This window comes from Gossypium hirsutum, chromosome A12, assembly GCF_007990345.1.
Source record: "Gossypium hirsutum isolate 1008001.06 chromosome A12, Gossypium_hirsutum_v2.1, whole genome shotgun sequence".
In the NCBI taxonomy this organism is placed as follows: domain Eukaryota; kingdom Viridiplantae; phylum Streptophyta; class Magnoliopsida; order Malvales; family Malvaceae; genus Gossypium; species Gossypium hirsutum.
In genome coordinates, this window is record NC_053435.1 from 76,902,471 (window position 1) to 76,921,997 (window position 19,527).

The 19,527-nt window shown below is 36.0% G+C and overlaps 1 protein-coding gene and 1 long non-coding RNA gene across 2 annotated transcripts; one reads left to right on the top strand and one right to left on the bottom strand.

Moving 5' to 3' along the window:
• Positions 1-6,562: 6,562 nt before the first annotated feature.
• LOC121210872 (uncharacterized) lies at positions 6,563-7,531 on the top strand. The gene is made up of 2 exons (XR_005906140.1): positions 6,563-6,953; positions 7,237-7,531. It is a non-coding gene; the product is annotated as an uncharacterized lncRNA (long non-coding RNA).
• Positions 7,532-10,275: 2,744 nt separating this feature from the next.
• On the bottom strand, positions 10,276-11,761 carry LOC107957201 (uncharacterized). The gene is made up of 3 exons (XM_016892660.1): positions 11,480-11,761; positions 10,893-11,299; positions 10,276-10,447 (listed from the first exon to the last, which is right to left on the bottom strand). The coding sequence occupies exons 1-3, from the start codon at positions 11,759-11,761 to the stop codon at positions 10,276-10,278; spliced, it is 861 nt and encodes a 286-aa protein (XP_016748149.1).
• Between the last annotated feature and the right edge of the window lie 7,766 nt (positions 11,762-19,527).

Below are 19,527 nucleotides of genomic sequence, written 5' to 3' on the forward strand. Positions count from 1 at the left end.
AAAACAAGGCAATGTTCAGTATTTAGAAGTTCGAGAAACCGTGCCCTACCGTGCTGGGTTTCGATTTTTCGTATAACTAAATATTTGGATATCCTTTGGTAATTTTTGACATAAGAGCTTTTGGAAGTCAAAACTCAATCGTGTTCTAAAAAGTATAAAAGATCATGTCCTATCGTGCTGGATGTGATGCTTTATGCCTTTGAAACGAGAAAGTTTTGACGACCAGCTTAAACTACTCAACGTTTTAAAAGGAATCATATTTCAATTTTTTTGAAAAAACCCTAGACATAAGGACAGCACATTAATCAATCTAGTACCAGTTTTTGGGCGTAGTGAGGGTGATAATCCTTCCTCATACGTAACTGACTCCCGAACCATTCTTAAATTTACGTGAACCAAAATTGATTTAAATGAAACAAAATGTTTTATTAGGTGATCCAATCACACCTAAACAAAAAGATTGGTGGAGACTCCACACTTTATTCAAAAAGTCATCCCCGTTTTCCCTATGAAAAATGGTTTCAACAGTCTCCATGGGAAAATACTTTAAAGATTTGAAGGATGATCAAGATCTTAGTCGAAAAAATTATAAGCATATAGATTAAATTCTAAATTTAGGAAGAGTATAGCAAATTTTAATATTTTAATTTGTACATAACATGTAACATGTGGTGATATGGTGTTGGACATGCAATCTATAATAGGCCAATTTTGGCCTGGGTCCAAGACCCAAATTACAAATATAAAACAGAAAAAATAAAAAATTAAAACCCAATTTTACCAGCCCAAAACATTAAAACCCAAACAGTCCAAATACAAACCCAATGATAGCCCAACAATAATTAAAACCCTAAAGGCCCAATCGGCCCACAACCTTAACTAATTTTCAGCCAAAAAAAGAAAACGGAAAACCCTAGTCGCATACCGCGTCGGCACCCCGCTTCAGCCGCCGTCGCTCCTCCACGCGTGCCACCTCCGTACGGCGTCCGTACCTCTGTACTTGCAAACGAATGAAAGGAGAACATAGCAACAATAGAAGACAAAAAAAACAAAAAGAAAGAAAAGCTTTGTCTTTTCTTTCCGCTATAAAAAGCCATGAACACAATGTATTAAGGGTTCCCTTTTTTACGGACACACAAAAAGAAATAAAAATACAATAGTATTCAAAACAGAGAAATTTTAAAGATGGTTCTTTTTTCATTTTGCTTCTTTTTTTTATCTTTATTTCGCCTTTTTTTTAGAAAATAACATAAAAAAGGAAAAAAGCTCACATTTCTTGTGTTTGGACCGCCGTGGGTGGCCGAGGAAACCATCTCCGATGATAGATGGTGTGAAAATGGGGTCGGGGAGTCAAAAAGCAAAAACAATAGCATTTTTTGATTTTTCAGCCAACGTGGATGGCGGCGCCGTCGCCAGCGACCGATGGCCGCCATGGTGGTCCGGCGCCGAAGCCATGGCCGGATATTTGGAAGGGAGGGAGAGAATGAGAGAGTTTTCAGTTTTTTGGGGGATTGAAGGTTTAAAATGAATTTTTATAATTTTTTTTAGCTTTTATAAACACTTAAAACGAAGTCGTTTTGGTGTCAGTGTGCATAGGCCAAAACGGCTTCGTTTTGCCCTTGACCTGTCCAACCCGACCCGCTCCAGCCTAGGATCCACGTGTTTTTAATCGGAATGGCTAATTGTGCTTTTAGCCCTTCTGCTTTTTTATTATTTTGTGATTAAATATTTATTTTTTAAAATTTTCGTCCATTAATTTATTTCGTTCCATTTAGTCCCTCCTGCAACTACGCGTTTTAGATGAGAGGAATAATTTCCTTTCTGGTCCGTCCTTGTTATTCACGCATGCAATTGGTCCTTTTCTTTTTATTTTTATTTCAGGTTTGCCCGAATTTTTGTTTTAAGGTTCAATTTAGTCTTTTTTTTTGTTATTTTGCTATTTTTATTAATTTAATGTTATTAATTTATTTATACCTTTATATATTTCAAGCTTTGAATTCTTTATTATTTTGTATCATTATTTTGTTTTACATAATACTTATTTGTATTATTATTATTATTTTATGTTTATCATTTTTCTCTTAAATTTCATATTTTTTATACTTGTTTGTTTATTTTTCATTCCTTTACTTTCAAAATATTTAAATTTAGCTATGTATATACACTGTATTTATTTACTTACTACCATTTTTTTTAATTTGTTTTATTTAATTTTTTCTTTTATTTATTTGCTTACTTTCATTTTTTATTTGAACTTTTATTATTTTTACTTTTTTCTTTACTTATTTTTTATTTTATAATTAGCTTGTATTTGTTCATTTATCTTATTTTTGCACGCATTATCATCAATTTTATGCATTTATTGTTATTCTATTATGCATATTGATGTCGAAATTTATTTCACTATCAATTCGTGTTACATTAATCTTTATAGCATTAAAATTTTTATTTTAAAAAAAGCAATATTCCACATTTTTATTTTGAAAAGTCGTACCCTAACTTACGGGGTTTCAATTTTCTCGACAAATATAAATAAACGAGCATTTTTTATTATTATCGTAATCTCGGGAATTAAGAGAAGGTTGTGTTCTAACTCACGAAATATGATTTTTCTTTCTAAAATCGAGATAGTCGAACACCTTTTAAAATAAATTTTTCGGCGTTTATTCGCATATCGGGAATTTAAGACATTGTGTCCTAACTTACGGGATGTAATTCTTTTTCTCGATTAACATAAAATATGTCATTTTCTCAAAATCTTCAATTAAATAATATTTTAAACAAAGGATCGTATTTTAAAATCTCTTCAAATTTTCGAATTTCGACACTAAGACATTAATTAATCAACTAGGTACCAATTTTGGGCGTTTCGAGGGTGCTAATCCTTCCTTGTACGTAACCGACTCCCAAAACCGTCTTTCTAAATTTCATGGACCAAAATCTTTGTTTTAATAAATCGAACCATTTATTACAAACAATCATTTTTCCAGGTGACCCGACCCCACCTCATCAAAAAGGATTGGTGGCGACTCTCCTGTTCGTTTTCATTTTAAAATAAGTCAACCCCTTTTAAAAAAAAAGGTTTTGACAGCTTGGCGACTCCACTGGGGACAAATAAGAGAGTCAAGCAGTGATTTGATTCATTCTTATCTTATTGGTCAAAAATTGATAAATCAATTTAAAATACGATCCTTTCATCGCATTTCATCCATCCTTTTTTTGTAATCTTGATCGTAATATATTTGCTTTATTGGTTCGAGTCTTTAGATGTTTTTGCATATTGCATTGCATAACCGCTCGATCACCCTTTTAAGTAAGAGTGAGAAGCTAGTCCTTCTTGAGGTCCTCACCTCCATGTAGGATAGTGGATCGCTTTCGGGATACATCCGTACCTATGTCTTCTTGAGATTTTCATCTCCGTGTAGCCATAGTGAAATGTATTCCCCTGAACTAAACTCAGTCCATATGAGTCTATAATGGGTGAGGATCGAGGAATCTGCTGGTTCAGGTACCATTCCTTTAGAACCGAACCACATATAATGAGCCGCAAGGGTCCGCCCTAGGTAAAGCCACGTTGAACCATTAGAAGTTATCTGAATAGGCGCTTTATTATTCCTTGCTTACTTTGAATTCTAGTTTTGTATACTGACTTGTTTTGTTCGTTTTGACTATGATTGCATTGCATTTTCATCATAGAAAATAGGTTTGGATTCACGTTCAATTACTAAATAGAGAGCTTATCATGGAAAATGAATTTCTTAATAAAGTGGAATACAATACGGCCATCCGAATATGGTCCGAGTAAACACAATGAGAGGAGGGTGAGAGTCTGCGAAGAAGTACATGACTATGCTTCAGGATTCAAGCCAACAAAGATTATTCGGGAGCCGCCAACGTCCCGACTTACTTAAAGAAGCTAACAAGCATCACGAGGATGAGGAAGCAATGAATCGTTGCCCGAATCAAGCAAAAAGAAGATAATAGAGACATCTTTTGAAAGGTTCGTAAGATTTTATCTTAACATCTGGATATGAAGAAAAAGATCGATGTCTTCGCTTGGAGTATACGGGCAAGGCCGTATATGTATCCATTTTATGTAAAGATATTTGTCTTCTAGTAAAGTTGTTCTAACAGAATTTAAACAGAATCGACGCCTCTGTTTGTATTCATCCCATGCATTTGCATTGCATCGCATCATATGCATTAGATTTCATATAAGACCCCTAATTAGTTAAAAACTATTACAGATTTAATCGGGAAACCAACAAAATCCACCAACTAAACATCGTTACGGTACTAGCGCCAAGAGAAAAGTTATGGATCAAAGATTGAAAATGCTAGAATAGCTCCAAAAAGAAATGCAAAAGCGACTGCAAACACATATTCAAGAACAATTGGTCAAAATCCAGCAAGATATGAGGGATCAGATGAGGAATATGATGAACCAATTAACACAACTACAGACCGGCGGGCTAGAAAAAGGAAAGAACCCTATGGCTGATGTTGGAGATTACCGAAACCATTTTTTTATTCGGAAAAAACGTAAATCGACTTTTTAAAACCAAATATGGATTCGCCAAAAATCTTTTTGTTTAGGTGTGATTGGATCACCTAGTAAAAACATTTTGTTTCATTTAAATCAATTTTGGTCCATGTAAATTAAAAAAATGGGTTCGAGAGCCGGTTACGTATGAGGAAGGGTTATCACCCTCACTACGTCCAAAAACTAGTACCAGATTGATTAATTGTTGTCTTTATGTCTAGGTTTTTTCAAAAATTTAAAACATGGTTCCTTTTAAAACATTTGAGTGGTTTAAGCTGGTCGTTAAAACCTTCTCGTTTCAAAGGTATAAAGCATCACATCCAGCACGATATAACATGATCCTTTATACCTTTAAGAACACAATCGAGTTTTGACTTCCAAAAGCTCTTAAATCAAAAGTTACAAAAGGGTGTCCAAATATTTTGTCCAACGAAAAATCGAAACCCAGCACAGTAGGGCACGATTTCTTGAATTTCTAAATACTGAACATTGCCTTATTTTAGGATTTTTTTAAAAAGTTTTGTAAACTCAGAACATATTAATTTTATTTAAAATTCAATGGAATGGTTGATTTTAAAGATTTGGGAATTATAAAGCAACATTTTGTAAACTAAAAGAAAAATAATTAGCATGGGATAATGTACATGCATAACATACAATAATTGGTGAACGAAGATAACATAACCTTACTTAACTGAATAAATCAAATAACTGAATATAGCTAATCTAATCAAAATGAAACCATCCTTCTTAGCATGTATGGGGAACAATTGAGATAACAATAAAAATGAAAGAAATAGTACAACAACGATGTCTAGTCTAATATAATACAACCAATGCAAAATATACATAACAAAATGAAAAAAATAAAAAAAAATGTGGTATAAGGCAAATTTTAAATAATGATGAACATATAATATATGAATTGATGTGATGAATTTGAAACTATTGTAAAAACAAACTAGAGATATATTCGTGTTTATTAAAATATGTATTATAAAATGAATATTTTCAAATCAAATAATATAAAAAGTGTTAAAGAATATTGGTTTAAAATGGATAATTTGCATACAATAAAGGAGAATTTAAATTGTGTATAAAATATGAAAAGTTAGTAAAAATATATAATGAAATATAATCTTAGGAAATAAACTATACACATAATAGATTTACACATCATATATATATACATTTAAGAATAATTATTTGTAAAAATAGAATGAAATTAATAATGCATATAAAATTAAGTTAGTCTATAAATTATATACGTACCATTATACATAATAACATTTAAATGAAATACTATATAAAATATTAGAATAATATAATATAAAGAAACATTCCAAAATAATAATTTTTATAAATACAAAAATGAAGTTCCTAAGATAGTTTCATATATACATAAAAAAAATTAAGTGAATCATAAAGCAAGGAGTATTTTAAATAGAAATTTTATTAAAATAATATATGTATCAATATATAAAAAAATATTTAAACAAAACGCTATAATAAAGTGTTAGAATAATTTAATGTAAAAAGAATTTTAAAAGGATAATTTTAAAACAAATTAAGGTTATTAAGATAGCTCAACACATACATAAGAATATTGTGAACTTTAAAATAATAGGTATTATAAATTGAAAACTCAATGAGAATAATGTACGTATAAATATGTATAAATATTTAAAGAAATATTGTGCAAAATGTAAAAATAATAAGATAAAAGAATCCTCAAAATAATTGTACAAATGAAACAAACAAAATCATTAAAATGGATTAACACATATAAAAATATTAAACGCATTTTAAATCAGCAAATTATAGAAATGAAAGACCAAATTAAAATTGAACCCAAAATAAAAGAGATAATTTACAAATAAAATAATCGTAAATAGGATCAATAAGTAATCCGCACAAATGTATGAGGACTAGAATTGGAAATATCCCTGAGACCAAAACGCTACGCTGCACCGCGGACTAAAATGCAAATACGCAAATTAAATAGCCAAATTTAAAAAAAAAGTAAAACAAATAAGACACAATTGAATGCTTGCGCGAAGGGAAGGATCTATCGCGCAAATATCCCCTTTCCGCAGAATCACGCGGATCCCAAGGGCAAAGAACCGGATCGGGTCGGGTCATCGAGTTCCAAACGACGTCATTTTTAAACCATTGGAATTGGTTTATACGGCGTCGTTTTTGCTTCCTTATAAAGGCCAAACAATGCCTTTATTCAACTAGCCTCCCCATTTTAATCCTTTCAACCGAAACCTAACATTCCTCTAAGAGCCGATCTGCCACCATGAACGACGACCAGCCCGTCCGAGCCTCAAAGTTATTTTCAGCCTTAAGACCCCTTCTATACTTCGATTTCAATGAAGAAGAAGAAGTTTCATGGCGTACTTTCAAGGTTAAGTCTTATTTCCTTCTTCCTTTTGGTTTTTTAAATGCTAAACGAATGACCAACAAAGAAATAATCGGCAGAAAAGAAACTTGAGTAAAGAATCACCTTTAAGGATTTTAATAACTTTCTTTGTATTCTATGTGCGTGCGTATGCGTAAGTCCTTTACAAAAATGAAATCGGCTCTTTTTATAGCCGAATATAGGTAAAAATAATAAAAGAAAAATCTGATTTTCCTTACTATTTTCTGTTTTATTTGCTGTGGCTATTGTTACTTGCTTCTTCTCGCAGGTTCCATTGTACGGGGAGTGCGTACGGAGCAGAAGGCTATTGACGCGACAAGGTCGTACGTGAGAAACCATTTGTAAAAGCCCAAGGCTGATTGCAGCGTTGGTGTACTCTAGAAACTTCTAGGGTTTCTAGTGCTTTCACAGTGTTGGACTTATTTGGGCCATTTACGAATTGGGTTAGATTAAAAGGTTTGGGTGTAATGGGATTTTGGGTTAGGGTCTTGGTGTAGGTTTATTAAATTTAATATTTGGGCCATTATTTTTGGATTAAATAAGTTGTAAATGGACTTTTTTTATCAGTGGACTTTTACTGTTTTTGGTTTTTTTACTTTTATTTTGGTTTTGGTTTTTTTTATGGGGCTGGGCAAATTGGGCAAATTACAGCTGCCCCGCTTTGCTCATTGTCGTGTAACAAGAATAGAGCAAATACTTCAAATAAGGCCAATTTTGCTTGTTTTTGCTATATTTTGTGCCCCTTGACCCTCTTCTTCTTCAAGTAATCTCGATCAGCCTCACCGTCTTCAGGGATATACTCCACTAAAAATCGTCAACTTTGATCTGTCTTTTTCAATCTGCTCCATTACTGCTTAGGGAGATGAAATCTTTAATTTTCAGTTTGCTTCCTTGCTTCCTCAGGAAGATAATTCTTCATCCTGCTCTCTTGCTACCTCAGAGAGATAAGGCTGGTGGCTTAAATCTGCTCCATTGCCTATACATGGTGATAAGATTCGCCATCTTTGATCCGCTGCGCTACAACTTCAGGGAAATAAGATCTTCAGTCTGCTTCCTTTCTACCTTAGGAAGATAAGACTCATCTTCAACTTTCTACCTCAGAGAGATAAGGCTGGTGGCTAAAATCTGCTCTATTGCCGATATATGAAGATAAGATTCACCATCTTTGGTCTGTTCCACTACTGCTTAGGGGAATAAGACCTTCAAACTTCAGTCTGCTTCCTTACTACCTCAAGAAGATAAGACTCATTATTTAACCTACTCTCTTGCTACCTCAGAGAGATAAGGCTAGTGGCTTAAATCTGCTCCATTTCCGATACATGGAGATAAGATTCTCCATCTTCGATCTGCTCCGGTGCAACTTCAGGGAGATAAGATCTTCAATCTTCAGTCTGCTTCCTTGCTACCTCAGGAAGATAAGACTCATTCTTCAACCTACTCTCTTGCTACCTCAGAGAGATAAGGCTGGCAGTAAAATCTGTTCCATTGCCGATACATGGAGATAAGATTCACCATCTTCGATCTGCTCCACTACAACTTTAGGGAGATAAAATTTGACTTTATCAATGTCACTACACTGTGCCCTAAGGGAACGTGTATTGTAGACTCTCATTTTATATGCGCATGTTTATGCCAAGTAATTAGGATGCTATGATTGAAATGAATCCAATACTCCTAACTAAATGTGTTATGAATGATATTTTAAAATTTTAAGGTATCATCACTCGTTGTTCATTAATATGCTGTCACTGACGTATTTGCTCAACCATTATCTCTATAGAGTATCCAAAGAAACAATCATATTCTGCTCAACAAGCTTGCCCTACTGTCATTCCAACATCCCTTCCACTTATTCTTTTTGAGACAAAAACATTGCAACTCATAGTTGAATCTTCTCTGTTCAATATGCTACCTCACTCCTCAGGTGTTATAGCCAAATGTATATTTTTTATATTTGCATGGATACAGAATATCATTTCCCCTTTCTTGAGAATAATTCATTTTTATACTGATCTTTTTTCCTCAATTGTATCACCAACGCCATATCTTGTCCTTTTGCTCAATCATCATTTGGACAAAAATCCAAGAGGCGATTTATTCCAGTATGTCCTTGAACCTTGGTGCATTCTAAACAATAGTATTGTTTCAGGTTCCTGTATTATCTAGAAACTTCTTAAGTAATATGTGAAACCTCTATTGTGAAAACATTACTAGTTCATTCATCATTATTTCAATGCAATATGTTTGCAATCAAATAAGGGATAAGAATGGAGTTGAATTTTGAGCTCAAAGTAAATAAATCATCAAAAAAACAAAAATGGCCATTAATTTAGGAATGTATATCTTGAAAAAGAAAAACTAATTCAAAGATAGCCAACTTATTGGAAATAAAATGAAGACTAGGTACCCCTGATATCACAAACCGAGCTTCTTCGTACAAACTTCTTGAAGACCAATTCAAACTTGGCATGTGTTTAGAAGATCAGAAGTACTCTGTCAAACCCAAAATGCAACATACCCCTTTCCTTGTTAATTCAGGTATAGCAAGATCACCGCCTTCCCACTTTGAATCAATCATTTGAGCCGCCCTTTTTGGGTTTTCAACTCAAATCCCCTTTGATCTCAAGGCACCCTTTGCGGATTTTCACCTTAGCCTCTCCTTTTCTCTTTTTCTTTTTCTTTTTTCATTTTTAATGAGTCTCAAAGCACCCTTTGCGGGTTTTCACTTTGGCCCCTTTTTTTTTAAGAAAATCTCAAAGTACCATTTGCGGGTTTTCACTTTTGCTTCTTCCCCTCATTAAGTGTAATACTTTTTGACTGAATCTGAGTTTACTGGATTAGACAAGTTTTTTCCATCCATTTCAGCTAGGATTAATGGTCCTCCGGAGAAAGATTTCTTCACCACATAAGGCCCCTCCCAATTTGGCATCCATTTTCCTCCAAAATCTTTTTGTATAGGAAGAATCTTTTTTCAGAACCAAATCGCCTTCATGAAATTCTCTTGGGTGAACCTTTTTACCATAAGCTCTCATCATTCTTTTTTGATACATATGACCGTGCTGGATAGCCCTTAGCCTCTTTTCCTCAATCAAATTCAACTGATCATATCGAGATTGTATCCATCTTGCTTCATCTAACTTCAATTCCGAAAAAACTCAAAAAGAAGGTATCTCCACCTCAATGGGTAGAACTGCTTCCATTCCATAAACCAATGAGAAAGGCGTTGGCCCAGTAGAAGTTCTGATGGATGTTCGATAAGCATAGAGGGCAAATGGCAACTTCTTATGCCAATCTCTGTAAGTTTCAATCAATTTCCCCACAATCTTCTTGATATTTTTATTGGCTGCTTACACTGCCCATTCATCTTTGGGCGATATGGTGATGAATTATGATGTCTGATCTTAAACTGGCTGCAGACCTCTGCTATTGTGTCATTGTTCAAATTTAATGCATTATCAGATATGATCCTCTCAGGCATTCTATACCGACATAATTTCCCTCTTTAAAAATCTGCTGACTGCCGATTTAGTTACATTGGCATACAAGGCAGCTTCCACCCACTTGGTAAAATAAGCAATGACCACAAAGATGAAACGATGCCCATTTGAAGCCTTTCGTGAAATTGGCCCTATGACATCCATGCCCCACAAAGAAAACGGCCATAGGAAAGTCATAACATGCAAAGGCGAGAGAGGTATGTGAGTCTTATCACCATAAATTTGACATTTGTAACATTTCTTGGCATAATTGATGCAGTCTCCTTTCATAGTCGACCAATAATATCCAAACCTCATAATTTGTCTGGCCATTGTGAACCCATTAGCGTGTGTTCCACAAGCGCCTTCGTGAACCTCTTCCAAGATTTTCTTGGCCTCCACAGCATCCACACATCTCAAAAGTACTTGATCCTTTCTTCTTTTGTACAAGATCTCACCATTTAAGACATAATCATAGACTAGCCTTCTCAACGTCCTTTTGTCATTTAAGACATAATCATAGGCTAGCCTTCTCAACGTCCTTTTGTCATTCTCTGTTGCTTGATCTGGATATTCACGATTTCTTACATATCGCAATATATCCTGATACCAAGGATGATCATCTCTCTCCTCTTCCTCTATATTATAACAATAAGACGGGGCCTCACAAACACTCATCTGAATGGGTTTCACATCTTCTTGTCTGCTCACTTTGATCATGGAATCCAAAGTAGCCAAAGTATCTACCATTTGATTTTCATCACGCGGGAGATAATTGAAGGTAATATCATCAAACTCTTCAACTAACCCCAACACCAGCCTCCTGTAATTGATTAATTTGGAATCTCTTGTCTCCTATTCACCACGAAGTTGGTAAATTACCAACACAGAATCTCCATATACCTCCAACAACTTGATCTTTCATTCTATAGTTGTTTGAAGCCCCATGATACATGATTCATACTTTGCCATATTATTTGTGCAATCAAAATCCAATTTACATGTGAATGGAAAATGATCTCCTCCTGGGGATACCAAGACCGCTCCAATTCCATTACCCACAGCGTTTGAGGCTCCATCAAAATTCAATTTCCAATAGTTTTCTTTTGTAATGCCCTCTTCAATAGCTGCCACATACACTATCTCCTTATTGGGGAAATCAAAATTCAAGAGCTCATAATCTTCTAAAGCTTGACTAGCCAGAAAATCTGCTATTGTGCTCCCTTTCACGGCTTTTTGACTTACGTAGATTATGTCAAATTCAAAAAGCAAAATTTGCCACCTAGCCATCCTTCCATTAAAGGCATTTGACTCCATCATATAATTTAGAGGATCCAACTTTGAGATTAGCTAAGTTGTGTGGTGCAACATGTATTGCCTCAACCTTCGTGCTGTCCAAACCATAGCGCAACACAATTTTTCGATTGGCGAATATCTCAATTCACACTCAGTGAATTTTTTACTGAGGTAATATATCGACCTTTCCTTTCTTCCTGATTCATCATGTTAACCAAGCACACATCCCATAGAATTACCAAACACGGTCAAATAAAATATCAACAGCCTGTCTGAACTTGGGGGTGATAATACTGGAGGACTCAACAAATATTTTTTAACTTTATCAAAAGCTCTCTAGCATTCATCATCCCACTCTCCTAGGTTATGCTTTTTAAGAAGACGAAATATAGGGTTGCATTTCTCTGTTAATTGAAAAATAAACCGAGCAATGTAATTTAGTCTTCCTAGGAAACCTCGAACCTCTTTTTGGGTGCGCGGTGGAGACAACTCTTGTATAGCCTGGACTTTGTTTGAATCAATCTCAATTCCTTTCTCGCTGACTATAAAGCCCAATAGCTTTCTGGATCTAGCCCCAAAGGTACACTTGGTTGGATTAAGCTTCAGCTGAAATTTTCTTAATCTCATAAACAACTTTCCCAACACTTGAATGTATTCCTTTTCCGTTCGAGATTTGGCTATCATATCATCAACATAAACCTCAATTTCCTTGTGCATCATATCATGAAATAAAGTCACCATGGCCCTTTGATATGTCGCTCCAGCATTCTTCAATCCAAATGGCATCACCTTGTAACAAAACGTGCCCCACAAGGTTATAAAGGTAGTCTTTCCCATATCATTAGGATGCATCTTTATTTGATTATACCCCGAGAAGCCATCCATGAAGGAAAACAACGAGTAACCAGCCGTATTATCTACTAGCGTATCAATATGAGGCAAGAGGAACTTGTCCTTTGGGCTAGCCTTATTTAGATCTCTATAATCTACACACATTCGCACCTTGCCATCTTTCTTGGGAACAGGCACAACATGGGCTACCCATTCTGAGTACTTGATCACCTAAAGGAATCCCGCATCAAATTGCTTTTTGACTTCCTCCTTTATCTTTAAAACAATATCTGGCATCATTCTTCGAAGTTTCTGCTGTACTGGCTTGCAATCTTCTCTTATGGGAAGGCGTTGTACTACAATATCAGTGCTTAAGCCAGGCATATCCTGGTATGACCATGCAAAAATATCTTTGAATTCCTGAAGCAACCCAACAAGGTCTCACCTTGTTTCCTCAGTTATACATGTTCCAATTTTTACAACTTTCCCCTCTTCTAGAGTCACCGTGTCCACTGCTTCTTTATGAGGTGAAATTTCCTCTTCCTCTTGTTCTACCATTCTTAACAAGTTCGGAGATAAATCACAGTCTCTATCATCTTCAAAGTCCTGAGATCCCTCTAAACAAATGTCTTGCTCAAATAGTAATTCTAAGTCAGTAACAGCGTCGCTCATGACATTGATATCTAGGGACCTATTATAGGTACAAAAATATACAAAGAATGAATGAATTTGATAATTATTGTTTTGTATGATATATTTATGAATGAAATAAAAGAATGATTGAAGAAAGAATCAAGATAATAACACAATTTCTTGTGAAAGAATAAAAGAATGTTTGCTTAAAATGATAGTAAAAATGTACTTCATTGAAATAATGATGTTTGAACATGAGCCTATTTCACAAAGAAATCTTTATTGTCTCTAGGTTTAAAACAACAAAGTTTGTTTCGAACATTACTCTGAGTAAGCTCTAAAAACTATAGGAAGATCTTCTGCAGTCCAATTGTCTAGAATACTCCCAGGCTCATATTCAATTATCTCTTCAGAAATAGCATTGATGTACACATTTCCCCATGCTTCTTCCATACTTTCTTTCTCTAGCATCCCTCGCTCAAGATAGATGATTCCTCCCGACACAAAAGACTTGAAGATGTGAGGAATTATCATGGGCTCCCACTTAATTTCTCCACCACCCACTCGTGCTCTTCTTTTTTCTTGTCTTCTTTCCAGTTCCCTTTTCCTTTGTCTTGCATCTAGCCTGAATATCAAACCAAAGCAATCATGCTTGTCTTTCAACATGGGAACCACAATTCTTCCCTAGAGATATCTCTCAATTCCCTTTCCTAGTAAAGCTCCACGTCCTACTATCAATTGTAGACCCATCATCGTAGTTTTAGACATTTTTGGCTCCAAAATTCTACTTCCATCAGTGACGAATGTTGCATTTACAAACTCCTTACAACTGCTTACAACTGTAATAATGTCCTCTTCAGCATTTATCGTCACCAACCGCTCCTCTGATACTAGCTTTAACTTCTGATGTAATGACGAAGGCACTGCCCCTGTCGAATGTATCCAAGGTCTCCCCAACAAGCAGTTGTAAGAGGGATTAATATCCATTACTAAGAAATCTATCTCATATGTAGTTGGGCCAATCAACAAAGGTATTTCTATTCTCCCCATGACTCTCCTCTCTGTGCCATCAAATGCTCGCACTATGTTCTGACATCCTTTCATGTGTGAGCTATCTACAAGTAACCTTTTTAGTGTGGACAAAGGAAATACATTCAGTGCTGAACCATTATCTACCACGACCCGCCCTGGTAACGTGTACCCTTTACATCTGGTGGTTATATACAAAGCTTTAGTAGATCTCATTCCTCCTAGTGGTATCTTATCATCATTGAAGAAGATGAAGTTATCAGCACTTATGTTATTCACCAATTGATCCAACTTGTTAACGGGAATATCATTGGTCACATATGTCTCATTCAACACTTTCATTAATGTACTTTAGTGCACCTCTGAGCTTAGGAGCAAAGCCAATATGGATATGCGGGCTGGTTGTTTTTGCAACTGTTCCACCATACTATACTCGTTATGTTTCAGAAATTCCTTAGCTTCTTCCTCCTTTACTGGTTCATTAACGGGCACCTTAGGTTCAACCGCTTTTCCCTTCTTTTGTTTGGCTATCACATCTCTTTCTTTTACAGGTTCTGTTCGGGCATTTTTCAAATCATATTGTCTTCCACTGCGCATGTGAGAACCTATATTTTGATCCTCCTTTAACGGGCTGACTGAACTTTTCTCGGGACTGTCACATTACAATCATAATTTCAAGGGACCTTTTTGCTATCCTTGTAATAGAAAACCACTGGCTTCTGAATTATGATCTTCGGTGTCATCTGAATTCCTGCTTCATTCTTAGGACGTGAAATAATGACCGCAGGACGATTGACTTTTGGGACGTTCGTTGTGGATTCCGACACACATATATAACTTTATTCCTTAACCTCTTCATAAAATTCTATATCCTTGTTATCCATCTGGCCCTGGATAACAGCACTGAACTCTTCGCATTCCTAAATTTCGTGTCCCTCTTCATGATGGAACTCACAATAATTCTCTACCTCATCATCACTTCCTTCTGAATTCGAAGTAACTAACCCCTTTCTTGTCATCTCCTTTCAGACCCATTTCAAAGGAGTTTTTACTTCTGAAACATCCACCTTGGTTCTTTTTCCCATACCTCCATCTATTGTATTTACCCAGCTGTCAGTATGATTAGGTAGTGGATTTTCTGTACTGGGCGCATTATCGAATTTCACAATGCCCATCTGAATAAATCTCTCAACCAGCTTCTTAAAAGTAGTGCAATTTTCTATTGAATGCCCTACGATCCCTGCATGATATTCACATTGAGCATTGGCATCGTACCATTTAGGGAATGGAGGTTGTAAGGGCTTTAGATAAAAAGGTGCCACCAGATGTGCGTCAAACAAACTTTGATATAATTCTTTATAGGTCATGGGAATTGGAGTAAATTGAAGTTTCTCATTATTTTGCTTTGTTCCAGATTCCTACCTTGATGAGCCTTGACCAGAAGTCATCGCCTTTGGTTGACTTACAGTAACAGACTTTGAATACCCCACGTTTACATTGTTCACCTCATTTTCCTTTTTTCGTGGCGTAGATCTTTTAGCACTTTCTCTGCACCTATCCTTCCATTTCTTATGGCATTCTCAATCATTTCACCTGTCATGACCACATCCGCAAAGCTCCTCTGGCACTTCCTAACATGTGAGTTATAAACAGTACTTTTAAGGTGTTAATAAAGAGCATTATAGTTTCCTTCTCCAAGAGCGGGGGCTGGACTTGAATGGCCATTTCTCTCCATCTCTGTGCATACTGCTTAAAACTTTCATTTGGTTTCTTCTCCATAATGCAGAGTAATCCTACCAAGAGTTATATCTATCACATGACTGTACTGCTTCATGAATGCCTGTGCTAAATCTCTCCATGAACTAATTCTGTTTCGACTTAACTGATTGTACCATTTAGCAGCTACCCCCACCAAACTGTCTTAGAAGCAATGAATCAATAATTGATCATTATTAACATACCCAGTCATTCTTCTGCAAAACATAGTAATATGAGCTTCTGGACAACTCGTTCCATTGTACTTTTCAAATTTTGGCATCTTGAACTTATATGACAGTACTAAATCTAGGACCAAGCTCAGATCGTTTGCATCAATTTTAGGATGTCTATCCACGCCTTCCTTTGCCCTGACCTTTTCCTCCAGCCATTTACAACGTTCTTCTAGCTGTTTCTGTGATTCTATCCTTGTCCTTTCCTCTTTCGCAACTTCATCCAAATCAGGCACCATTAGATTATTCAAATTATTACCAGGATTAAAACCTGAGCTAGCTTCAAAATTCATTGGTACTGAAACTCCAGCCTGAAACTGCTGAGGCCTAATCGTAACAGATGGTTTCGGCAAATTAATCTCAGGTTGTGTCTACACATGTGTAGAAGTGAAGCCAAGAGGATACTGAGGGTCTTCATTATTTTCCCCAACATTATCCATAGAACTTTTTCCCTTATCCACTCTTCCCATCAGCAATTGGGACAACTGACTCATCATCTCTCTTTGGGACTCCATCATTTGTTCCTTCATCTCGTGCTGAACCTTAGCTAGTTATTCTTGCATTTGTGACTGCATTTGTTCTTGCATATCCTTTTTCATTTGCTCTAAATTTTCTAGTCTTTTGTCCATTGACTTAGTCTTTTTCCTTGTACCGTAGAGATGCGTATTTGGTTTTCAGATTACTGAAATAATTTTTAATTAATTAGAATCTTTTTATAGCCTTTAATGCATATGATATAATGTAATGTAAATGCATGAATGCAAAGGAGGCATCAATTCTAATTCAATTCCCTTTAGAAAACTTTACTAGAAAATAAAATTCTTTACATAAAACTGAGTTACAAATAAGACTTCGCCCTAACACTCAGAGCCTTAATTTTCCTAAGCAATGAAGTTAGTTCTTGTCCCCTATCTGACTCCAACTCGTACTTCACACTTAATACGTCCATTTGTACCGCCAAAGACTGCAACTAATCAGCTACTTCTCGAATTTTTGTTACAGCATCTCCCATGATGTAATCCCTGCTCCTAACTTGGTCTTGAGAGTGATGAAGCTGACCTTTCCATTGCTCCTCATTCGTCTCCAAGAACTCGATCCTCATTTCACAACTTTGCAACGCCATCTCTAATTCATCTATTTTCCTTTTCATCTCTTCGATCTTGCTTAAGCTTGCTCTCAACTCCATCACAAAATTGCGGTTCCGGTATAAATATAGAGATCTCTCAAGTTCCGCTACTCTGGCTCTTAATTCGTCCTTTTCATTCTTACTCTCTGACAGATTTTTCTCCAAGGCTTCATTCCAAGCTTGAGCCTCCTGGAACCTCTTTTCCCATTGATCAGCCTTAATTCTTTCTTCTCGAAATTCTTAGCGCCATTGTTCCGAAATTTTTCCTAATCCAGCAGTCCTCATTGATTGGTGTAGCTTCTTATAATCTACTTTTAAGCCTTCCAAATCCTCTTTAACTTCATTCTTCCTTTTTCGTAACTTTTCCGCCTCTGAATTTTGAACCTCCACATCCAATCTTAGGTGCATCTTTTCTTCCTCTAACTGCACAATCTTTTTCTTAAGCTTAGAACTCTTCTTCTCAAAGTCTTGCTTTATAATTTCCAACCCTGATGGGGTAACTTGTAATTGTTCTTCCACTGGTCGGGTGTCTTTTAAGCTTAGTCTAGGAATATTATCATTAACTCTTTTCCTAAACCATCCATGATATTCAAGTGTTGTCATAGAACCAACAGTCAACCTCTTCATCCAACAAGTTCACCTCCAGGCATCAAATATTTCCCGAACCTTCTTCTTATAATGGTCACCCTTATATGAGAATTCACACTGAGCAAGCCCGTAAGTCGTAGGTATGAACTGCCTCGATTTATACAGCCTTAATGCAAGCAAGGGAGTATATCCAGTAACTCCCCAAATTCCTGACAATGGCACCCAATCAAAGTTCCCACATCGATCTCATTAGGAACCATCCAAAAAGTTCTCCACTCTATATCCTCTTCCTTGAGATTTTGAATAACCTCCATCCATTTCTCCTCTGAAATATCGTCTCTCATTTGCATTGGTATCGCCTCTTTTAATGGAGAATAACTTTCAGAGAAGACCCGATAAGATACCTTGTTCACTTTTCAAAAATGCCCATGGAACCACACTATCAACAACTGTGCACATCTAATAAATTGACCCTCACCTGTCCTCTGACACATGCTCAAGGATCTAAACGTCTCGGCTAATATTGCAGGTATAGGTGTGATTCCTTTCTCAAGACGACCGAACAGGTAAGGGACTGCCTCATCCACATGCCTTAAAGCCTTAGGAAAAATCACCAATCTATAGATGCTTAAGGCAAAGATATCGACCCTCTTCCTTTCATCTGAATTTGTCAAAACCAAATCTCTAAAATTCTCCCAAGGAATACATTTACTATCCCCCTTTTGTTGAATTCGAGCAGTGACCCAAGGCTTGCTCATCCCCGAAATATGCATCAATTTCTTCACAAAAGTTTGACCATTAAAAACCTTAGCATAAGCTTTTTTGACTTGAACTTTTGGACTCCTCAACAGGGTAGTATATTCCTCAAAGGTAGGCGCCAAATCCACTTCCCCAAAAGTGAAACAATTATAAGCAGAATTCCAAAATTGAGCCATACCTCGAAATAGATACTTGTCCACCTTAACATCGAGCAAGTACAATATATCACCATAACTCTGGTAGAATAGCTGTTTGGTTCCCTCAACCCAACGAGCCCATATAACTTTCAACTCTTGCAACTCATTCTGTGTTACATTGACGCGAGTGAATTTCTGCAACTCTGATGTATATCCTTGTGCCAGGCTATCCCCTTTCTCCGACTGTAACTTCTCTGACCATGCGCGGACGGCCGCATTATCCTCAACTTTATTAAGAAATTCATTCTCCATGTTAAACTTTCTAACTAAGTAATCGAATACGAATCAACACCTCCTTTAGTATGCAATGTCATGCAAAACATAATCAAAACAAAACACAAGTTAGTATCAAATATAAGTGATAAAATACAAGCACAACAAAGATAATCATAACACACATATGGGCAAATATTAAGGCTTGACGCGGCTCTACCTAAGGATAGCTCTTAAGGTTCACTATATGTAGCTCGGTTCTAGAGAAATGGTACCCTAACCAGCAGATTCCTCAATTCTCACCCATTATAGGTTCATATGAATCGAGTTCGGTTCAGGGGAATACATTTCCCTATGACCATGCGGAGATGACAATCTCACGAATTCATAGGTACGGATGTATCCCAGAAGCATTCTACTAGC

Excerpts from the sequence above, each read along its gene's own strand:
- LOC107957201 (XM_016892660.1), bottom strand. The coding sequence starts at position 11,761 with ATGGAGTCAAATGCCTTTAATGGAAGGATGGCTAGGTGGCAAATTTTG. Across the intron at positions 11,300-11,479 it reads ATGGAATTGGAGCGGTCTTG|GAGACAAGAGATTCCAAATT; the intron begins GTATCCCCAGGA and ends CGTGGTGAATAG. Across the intron at positions 10,448-10,892 it reads GTCTTAAATGGTGAGATCTT|AATGCCTGAGAGGATCATAT; the intron begins GTACAAAAGAAG and ends ATGTCGGTATAG.